Below are 9,693 nucleotides of genomic sequence, written 5' to 3' on the forward strand. Positions count from 1 at the left end.
TAGAAAGAAACTAAATAAGCTATCTGAAATTTCCCAACATGTTGAACTGTGTATTTAAGTCCTGATGAGGATCTCTGACCTTCGTGTGTGTGTGTGTGTGTGTGTGTGTGTGTGTGTGTGTGTGTGTGTGTGTGTGTGTGTGTGCAAAATCAAGACTCATTGTCATGGATTTGTCAACAGCGAGGGTCCTGTTTATGGAGATAAGGCTCTTTTTTTCCAGGAGGTCACTTCCAGCAGCTGTGTGTGGCCATTGGAGATATGTGTATCTCTCGCCATGAGACTGGCCTCTCCCATCTTCCTGTAAGGAAGTTACAGACCAATTGTGTCACGCGTTTCCAGAGCTGCAAGTTATTTCCAGGAATGAAACCTGAGCTCTTCACTCTGCCAGATCTACTGGTTTAAGTTTACTAGAAGGGTTGTGATTGATCTTAGTTTCCCTTTTACACAACCTCTCAACGCATTGTGAGGGCTGTTGTCATACCAACCAAACACTGAGACATAATACATGTGAAATCACTCACTGCCGCTGAGCTCAGGACATTATCAGTGACTGCAGCCACTTGCGAAGGTGAATCAAAATGAATTTCTGAATAACAGCCCAGTCATTTATCACACACACTCAAACACTCCCTTCACAGCAGTGGACGTAATAATGTCGGGTGATAATTTAACAGGAGAAGCCCTCGTTTTAATCATGTGCGTAGGAGTGACACTCCCACGGTACACTCCAGTAAAATTCCAAGCAAGTGTCAATAAAGAAAGTAATTATTCATTCAAACTGTCTGTTTTAGTTCTCGGGTCACCTCCTTGACATTAGTAGACATTTCTTATCACGGTTAAATGTTTTTCAACAAATTTCCAAGAAGTGTTTGGAATTTTTTAAATGATGATAAAAGATTTTTTCTCCATCCTCCCTCTCAGTTATATAAATTCCCTAAATACTCTAAAGATAAATGAGGTGGGTACATGGCACTGGTCTTGTATCAGTAAAGTATTGCTTTTGCTAAATTCCTTCTAGTGTGTTGCATTATCTCACTGGTGTTGTTGGTCATGTTTGTTTGGGGAAGTCTACACCCCAGCGTGGGGATTTCATAATAAAATGTCCCTTTTCCGATTTACTGTTTGTGATATATTTACAAAAAGCATCAAAATGAAAGTGATCACTTAGTCGCCAAATCTCTGAGGACATGTGGTCATGAGATGATAGAAAACTGTCAGATACAAACATGTGATTCAAAATATCCCTTGATCATTTGAAAGAATGGAGACAAAACCCACTTAGACCTGCTCTATAGGTACAGTAGAGTAGAGAATAGTGTACAATAAGCTAAATATACACTACTACATTCTGTAAAGGGAGGAAAAAACAGTTCTTATATTAAATTCATTCTCCATACTTCAGATACTTGGTATACAGGAAGTTAAATCTGTGTTTCTTCAGCACTAAGGAATAGGCTACACAATGAAAAAAACAAACAGGAACTTATCATGAAATAAACAGGCGCAAAGAACTAAAATATTGTGGCATAAAAAGTAGTGCACTACTTGTAAACTTCCACTTTTTCATATTTAATAAAGTGATGACTTATTGGTAAAGATATGTTCAATTAAATTATGCAGGATACAGAGAACTAAACATTTCAAATATCAATAATACTGCTAGGGTGTTTATTGTACTTAATAACAATGCTTGTATAAGTTTCCAAAATCCTGCAGAGTAACTTGTAACTAAATTTCAAATAAAGGTAATGGAGCATAAATGAATATATATATAGATATATTGTGAGGTAAAAGTATAAAGTAGTATGACATTGTAAATTCTGTGCAAACAATGGTGAAGAAAACACCACACTGTAAAAATGATTCCATTACAAGTGAACATCCTGCATTGAAAACATAACAAAATTACATAAGCGTATTATTATAAAAGTGTTGATAGATAAATCTATGAAAAGTAAAGTCAAAATAAAAGTATTCGATGGAGAAATTGACCACTAGAGTTATAGTATTAAATACCACATTGCTGAATTATTATTCCATTCATATAGGAATTATATTGCAGTACTTGATTGAGGTTAATATTAATGATTTTATATATTATTTTGTAGTTTTTTTCAGTAATAAAGCCACGTTTTATAACGTGATTGCGTGTGTAATATGTAAAAGTTTTTCAAATGTAGTGGAGTAGAAGAATGAAGTAGCATAAAATGGAAATACTCAAATAAAGTACAAGTACCACAGATTTGTTCTCAGGTGCAATACTTACTAGTACATAGTTACTTTCCATCACTACCGATATCAATACCTACTTACATATCTGTCAACCACTTATTAATCAGCCATAAAAAACATTTAGCTTTTTTCTAAAAACTTTTGTTTTTCATATGGCAGCAAAATAGACTAATAAATCATTATATGTGTGTCCAGGTGTTTCTGAACATTCCTGTAGCCAAAGTCAATCTATGGTTCGTTATTAAGTCACACAGATGTGAGACTGAAAGCTACTTTTCAGAAACTAAATTAGATTAGGTGTTGCCACCGTTTTCCCAGAGTCCCTCAGGATACAGTGGCTGCTTTGTATCAAACCATGGCCCTCCTGTGAAAAGTGACCCTCCATTACTCCTTTCTAAACCATCTCACAGTGTTGGAATGTGAGTGGCTGTAAAGGAAATTTGTGTTTTGAGTCACACATCGTTATCAGGGGCTGTATATTGCAAAATGCAGAGTGGAGCTGCTATTTTAAGCTCTTTCCTCATAGATTTTGGCATGTTAGAGTGTGCACCCCGCCCATTCCTCTGGAGCCTCCCTCTCCTCTTGCTGGTGAAGTGTGTTCACAGAGATAGCCTCCAAGGAGCCCTGAGACAAAACACAAGCAGCAGTGAGGTGTTTAACTCTTTCTCCTGACATCCACGACCAGAGAGGCACTTGAAACCAGAGCAGCGTTTGTGCAGAGGCACCAATCATCAGTTTGTTCTTCAGCTCTGTGGATATTTCAGGCCTCCACACTGACTTGAGGAGACGCTTTGACTGGAGCAAAAAAGAGTGAATAGACTTTTCTAAGAAGATGGCACTTCGGCAGAACTCTGACAAGGAGCCAAGCATCGAGTTGTTCATTAAGGTTAGTGGTTTCTTTTCAGTTTCTCTATCGATTTGCAAAAAGAACCATGGCATTTCAGGCAAAAACAACTCTTGAATTCTTGACTGTGCTGCTTAGATGTCACTGTTTCATGAAATGGTATCTAAGGAAAATACAAGAAAATCAAGGTGTCACGAAAGGGTTTGCTTCTCACTTAACAGTTTTATAAAAAGGCAGAGATCTACAGTGAGTAAAGCAGCATCAATCAGAGGACAACTCTCATTTCAATGGGTCTCCAGATACCAGATGTTTGAAGTGTTTGTGTTCCTGCTGAAGGTCACAGCGTGTTATGTTTTTTATCTGTGACTTCTGGCCTTCGACAGACAGTCCACCTTATCACCGTTATACACCCAGGAGGAGCAGGCAGGGTGACTGGCCCCAGGCCTGGGCCGGGCACACCCACTTTTACTCATGCGCACAATCGCATACACTAAGAAGACTCCTAGTCAGCGGTCCTACTTATTTGTCACCTCACAATTACATTTGCTTTTAAATTATCTAAAAAAGCACCTTGTAGCTGTTTTGAAAGGTGCCATATAAATAAAGTTTATTATTATTTTTCTAATATGCCATCACTAAAATTTACTTGAATCTCTAAATGTTTCTTTCTCTGAGCACATATGTGTTTTAGTTGATGGTATCCATGCAGAGATATGGTTTTTCAGATAAAATGGGGTCAACTGAAGCTAAAGACAATATAGATAGTATGTTATGTGATTTTAGATGTTGAACGTTTAAGTTACAGTCACTTTAAGGAATAGTTCTCCCAGTTTGGGGAGTTAAGTGATAAAATCAACTAAATATCAGTCCAGTACAGACTTTTCTCTTGTCTCTTTGCATGTATTAAACACTAAAGAGAAAACATAGTCAGCTGGCCAGATTTGAATCGTGATGGTGGCATCAATTCACTATAACAGCAGGAAGGTGGATTGTTCCCAAAATGTCACAATTTCTTTGACATCGACATATTGAAAAATTGTGGTTCGAAGCTGGAGCCTTGAGAAAACCCATGAGCGGATTTGGCCTGACTTTTGTTGTTCTGGTTTGAATGTTTGCTGAAGGAGGAGCGCACATGTTGCTGAGGGCACCGCATCCATTGTTTTCCACCACAACACAATGGCCGCTATTCCCCTACGGGGAGGAAACTGCCTTTAAATATCCCAGACACTCCTTTCACTTCTTTATCAGCATGGAGAGATGCTGTATATTTGTGGTTCATTATTTATAAGATAGTTTTTGGGGCCTTTCTAACCTTTTATTGATAGTGTGGCGAAGGCATAAAATGAGGAGAGAGAGCTGGGGAGACGGGGAGCAAAGGGCCTGGGTCGGATCAGAACCTGCGGCTGCTGCATGGAGGCCTCAAGAAACTCAGAAATACTGACTTTATCATCATCATTCATTTTTCTGTTTTCCAGGCTGGACATGACGGCGAGAACGTGGGGAACTGCCCCTTCTGCCAGAGGCTCTTCATGGTTCTGTGGCTGAAAGGAGTGAAGTTCACAGTGACCACTGTTGACATGAGGAAGTAAGCACCTCTCCTCTGGCACTAACACTTCCTGAGCATCTGGTCGCGGGGACTTTCACACAGAACTCTGTACAAGAGAAATTGAGACGTTATTTCTTTTGTAATCCAAACCATGTCTCACTTGTCAGGTACGCTCTCCCACTAACCGAGGTCAGAGGGAGGGGCCTGTAAACTCAAAATGCACAAAGATCTCAGTGTCGCTTTCAGACAAACACCGTCTTTAATTGAACCTTTTTATTGTTTGAATTTCTCAGGGTCATTACCGGTGTGCAAATAAGACCAGGGAACTTTGAAAGATTGCTGATAATTCAATGATTCAGAACACACACACACACAGGCCTCTGAAATATGCAGCCTCCCCAGCGCAGTGTTTTTATAACTAAACCTACAGCTTATATTGAAATGAATCCCCCACAACACATCTGACAACCTCCAACCTCTGTTTTGACATGCTTCAGAGCAGTCTGATTGTAGAAAACATCTTTCAATGTCTTTCCAGGAAACCAGCAGAGCTCAAGGACCTGGCCCCGGGGACCAACCCTCCGTTCCTCCTCTACAACGGCACCCTGAAAACAGACTTCATCAAGATCGAGGAATTTCTTGAACAAACAGTGGCCCCACCCAGGTATATGTGTGCTCAATCATTTTTGCAGTGAATTTGGTGAGTGCTTATTCTCATTGCACATGTTTACTTTCTCTTTTCTCCTCCCCCCCCCTGCAGGTACCCTCATCTCAGCCCGCTGAACAAAGAGTCCTTTGACGTGGGCGCTGACATTTTTGCAAAGTTCTCTGCTTTCATCAAGAACAGTTCCAATAACGCCCGTAAGACCAGTTTCTGTTCATTCATTCAACCCCTCACGCCTCACGATATTTTCACTTATTATTTCTAGTGGTGGAGAATAACTCTATTTTGTGACTATTTGCATGTTTTGATTTTATAGAATTTATTATTAGACTCAATAGTTTGGTGTTTTGTTAATGACAAACAATTTTACATATTAAGATATAGGCTTCAGCTTATAATATTAAAAGGCTGCTCATCTGTTAGCCCATGAGTAATTAGAATCCAATAATGTAAAATCAATAGGAGTTATAAGGCTCTGTGGGGCTATTATGCTTGTAACAGTAAATGTACTCAATGCTAATGATACCTTTACTAAAATAAATGAATAAATATTCCACCACCAACCAGTAACTTCAGATACATTTCAAATAATTGTAGGAGAGTAGCAAGCCCAATTTTTCCTTCTGAGTAAGTGCCATAAAATGGAAATACTCAAGTAAAGTGCAGGTGCCTTGAACATGTACCTACAGTGAGTATAGTTGAGTACTTAGTTCATTTCCACCACTTTCTGTTCCTGATCGTCCAGTGCAGGAGAGAAATCTGCTGCGGGAGTTTAAACGTCTGGATGATTACCTGAACTCGCCCCTCCCAGAGGAAATCGACCACAACTCCAGAGAAACAGTCTCCGTCTCCAAGAGAAGGTTCCTGGATGGCGACCGCCTCACCTTAGCCGACTGCAACCTGCTGCCCAAACTGCATGTCATCAGGGTGAGACACTGTTTTCCTGTTGGTATTGTTTCTGTTCATCCCTGGTGCTGTGCTGTGTTGTTTGTTCTTCTAATTATAGTGTTGAACTGACACCCGTAATGTTAAAAGACAGGGGAAGTTCATAAATATAAACAGCACATTTCAAACACAGAGGCAAGGTGTTTGACAATACTTATAAGAACTTTGAGAAACTTCTGACATCATTTAAACAAACGATCAAGGCCCAAAAAGATACAATTCTCCAGTATTAACCAGATATGACTGTTCTGAATGAGACAAATGTGTATTACGAACATTACAGCTTGTAGGACTATTCTAGTAGACCTCCAGATAAAAACTGCGTACCCGTTAATGACCAAAACATGAGCACATTGAATAACTGATCTGAGTATTTCTCTCTGAACTTTAGGCACCTGGTGTAATATGTGTTTCTCAGAATGCTTAAATTTGATCTTCCTTTATTTCCATTGATTCCAGGTCGCTGCCAAGAAGTACTGCGACTTTGACATTCCCGCCCAGTTCACAGGTGTGTGGCGATACCTTCAGAACGCCTACGAGAGAGAGGAGTTCAAACAGACTTGTCCGGCCAACATCGAAATCGAGAAGGCTTACCTAACCGTGGCCAACAAGAGGAAATAAACTTTTCTTCTGCTCTATGTAATTCATACCCTGTTTTTCCCCCAAGTATAACCGTGCATTATGATCTGTAGAGGGCGCTACAACCTCCGAGAGTAAACTGTGGCAATCAATCAGACACTATTGACCTGTTGTTGTGGTAGGAGCAAAATGTTTTATTGGTTTTATGTATTGAATATTTATCCGTAGTCGCCCGCAGATAAATGGTATTTTTTATGCCAAGTTGAAAAGGCCAAATGTGCAATTGACTGTTGATGTAACTTAGCAGAATTTTTGTTTATAGTGTAAATATATATATTTTCAAAACTTTTAATGATCAAGACACCCTCCATTAAATGTGTGTATGGTTGTGTTAGATTGAGCAGCAACTTCACAAACAGTTGATTTTTAGATAAAACATGATATAAATCCTTTTTATTATATTCTGTAAGTTTGCAATGTCACAATGATTAAAAAACACCAATCATCCTTGATTTTTGTGTGTGTGTGTGTGTGTGTGTGTGTGTGTGTGTGTGTGTTGACACGTGCTATAACGCTGCTCTGTGAAATGAAACATTTATCCTGCATGTAGTTTTCCTTCCTTAGGTCTTACACAGTATATAGTTAAAAAAACCTTGAACTTTAAACATCAAAAACAAGCCACATAAATAACACATCTGATGTTCAAGTTTAATTTCAGCCACAAAAAAACACAGTGTTACTTCTTCAAAAATATATTTTCTCACGATCAAGTTCATGTGATGGATATAACGTTTGGAGGGAAAAAGAACTGGTGACGGAGAGTGACGGCGTTTGCGTCCTGGTCTTGGCAAAATCCCAGCAAACGTCCTGCGGCGGCTGAGCTCTAGCTGGTGACGCAGTATTTCCAGAAACACGCTGTCAGGACATCAGACGTTGAAAAGTTAGGAACAAAGCTGGAGACGTATGAAATCCCTTAACACAGTGCACATATTTTATATATTCATCTTTATCATTATACAAATACACATCTATTCTATGTCTGCCTCTCCTCTGTTGCTTTTTTCCTTCATTTATTCTCATTTGTAGTTGAGTGATTCATTTTGTCCAAATCCTGAAGGCCATTAAAGGAAATTATATGATTTAGATGTATAGATATATATTATTTACTCATGTGAACTTATCAGAAGTAGTATTTCAGTGTGCTGGTACCTCTACTGTTCCATATTTTAACACTTTACTGCATGTCTTCCTATATGTTATGGATTTTAAGCAAATATAGGTTTTTAGTTGTGTATTTCTTAACAACTGTAAACCCTGCAGTGGATACCTATTTATTAAAGCTGCTGTATAATAGATAATGATTATACAGGGAAACATAGTTGTAATAATGATAGAAAAAGTACATCTTCATAGAAGTCAACAAATACTCTTACTTAAAATGTCCCTATTGCTGCACACAACTACATTATAGTAAGTGAGCTTCACTTTATTTGAGAGTTTTGTCCTGCAATTTCACTTCTGATAAAAATACTTCTACTTGAGCAGAATATTCTCATCAACATTCACAAGTCTGAGTTTAACATCCTTGTTTTTAGATCATTGGGTTATAATAAAGGAAGTCTGGGTCGCGTCATAAATGTTTTGATGTGAACTCACCTCAGGACTAAATGCCTGAGTCCCTCATCAGTGATGGTTTATAAGGAAACTCAAGTCACTCACCTCTTTTGTTCGTTTTTGGCAAATTCTGCTCCGATCTAAGAAAACCCTGAGAGCGAAGCTTGTCGGCTGCTGCCAGCTTCAAGACGGCTTCTTTCAGGCCCTCCACCTACAAACAAAGAGAGGTGTTTGTACAGGCGCATGGAGAGATCACACAATCTGATTATCAGCCTCACTGCATTGGCTCAATGCTAGATATAGTTTATTTTAGGCTAATAATGTAACATGTGAAGTTGTTCTATAGAAAAGATGACATATATTGAAATTAAAAATTAAAAAAATTATGGCAGACATGAGTAAAAGGCTTTTATTAATTTTATTCATGTAGTCAGAGCCCCAATCTCCGAGAATAAGGCTAATGAAGTAATCTTCCTACTTCAGTGACTCACTTTAATATCCATGAAAACTCTTTCCTTTTACTTTGTTCCCTCCTAATAATGTCTTATATTTTAATACATTTTTTCTTGTGATGATGATCTTTTCCTTGTGGCACTTTGTAACTTTCCTTTGAATAGTGCTATACTGTTTTATACGTGTCGTGTTTTAAGCATATTATCAGCCTTACCATGTTGGCAAACCTGTCTTGTTGTGCGGATTCTTTAGTCCCTGAGGGAAAAATGAAATAAAACATTGTTATTTGAAAATCCAATTTAACTCATTTGTACTCAAATATCTACTTTAAAAATATATATATAATTTATACCTTTATTCCAGGAGTCTCTACCTTCATTGTGCTGCATTAGCAGAGGGTACATGTTATTAACTTCTCTCTGCTCCCCATCAGCAGTGTTTGGCCCGTCCTCGACCTCTGATACTAATTTCTGAATGAAATCTGTTTGAAATTACAAAAAACATTCTTATCATTCTGTCACTAGGACGTCAACATCCCTTGAGTTTAGCAGATATTTTCAGAAAATTTATTCTGGGAGTTACATCAACATCAAGATTATACTACAATCAATAAGTCTCGAGGGAATAAAATGAACAGAATTTTGCGGAGTTCACAGTGCGTTAAATCATCAAGTTACTCGGCACAAGAGGAAGAAAAGAGTTCAGAGTCTCACCTGCCTGTGGCTCCAGGTCGGTATCAGGGTACAGTGGTAGAGCATGTGTCCGTCTGGCAGAACAAACCACAGCTACGAAGTAAAACAAAGCCAGAGAAATCAT

At 38.5% G+C, this 9,693-nt stretch overlaps 2 protein-coding genes across 2 annotated transcripts; one reads left to right on the plus strand and one right to left on the minus strand.

The window, feature by feature from the left end:
* Window positions 1-2,808: 2,808 nt before the first annotated feature.
* Window positions 2,809-7,317, plus strand: clic2 (chloride intracellular channel 2). The gene is made up of 6 exons (XM_035161873.2): window positions 2,809-3,118; window positions 4,552-4,661; window positions 5,161-5,286; window positions 5,383-5,483; window positions 6,032-6,213; window positions 6,691-7,317. Exons 1-6 carry the CDS (start codon window positions 3,065-3,067, stop codon window positions 6,850-6,852), a joined length of 735 nt encoding a protein of 244 aa, XP_035017764.1. The 5' UTR covers window positions 2,809-3,064; the 3' UTR covers window positions 6,853-7,317.
* Window positions 7,318-7,693: 376 nt separating this feature from the next.
* urp1 (urotensin-related peptide 1) lies at window positions 7,694-9,693 on the minus strand. The gene is made up of 5 exons (XM_035162229.1): window positions 9,591-9,693; window positions 9,251-9,358; window positions 9,092-9,132; window positions 8,530-8,635; window positions 7,694-7,725 (listed from the first exon to the last, which is right to left on the minus strand). The coding sequence occupies exons 1-5, from the start codon at window positions 9,691-9,693 to the stop codon at window positions 7,694-7,696; spliced, it is 390 nt and encodes a 129-aa protein (XP_035018120.1).

This window comes from Hippoglossus stenolepis, chromosome 7 (genome assembly GCF_022539355.2).
Source record: "Hippoglossus stenolepis isolate QCI-W04-F060 chromosome 7, HSTE1.2, whole genome shotgun sequence".
Classification (NCBI taxonomy): domain Eukaryota; kingdom Metazoa; phylum Chordata; class Actinopteri; order Pleuronectiformes; family Pleuronectidae; genus Hippoglossus; species Hippoglossus stenolepis.

Bases quoted from the DNA above. Each gene is read 5' to 3' on its own strand.
- urp1 (XM_035162229.1), bottom strand. From the start codon at position 9,693: ATGATTTCTCTGGCTTTGTTTTACTTCGTAGCTGTGGTTTGTTCTGCC. The intron at 9,133-9,250 runs GTAGAGACTCCT...TTTTTCCCTCAG, and splicing joins GCTAATGCAGCACAATGAAG to GGACTAAAGAATCCGCACAA. The intron at 7,726-8,529 runs GTGAGTGACTTG...ATGTCCTGACAG, and splicing joins GCCAAAAACGAACAAAAGAG to CGTGTTTCTGGAAATACTGC.
- clic2 (XM_035161873.2), top strand. From the start codon at position 3,065: ATGGCACTTCGGCAGAACTCTGACAAGGAGCCAAGCATCGAGTTGTTC. The intron at 5,287-5,382 runs GTATATGTGTGC...CCCCCCCTGCAG, and splicing joins CAAACAGTGGCCCCACCCAG to GTACCCTCATCTCAGCCCGC. The intron at 6,214-6,690 runs GTGAGACACTGT...CATTGATTCCAG, and splicing joins CCAAACTGCATGTCATCAGG to GTCGCTGCCAAGAAGTACTG.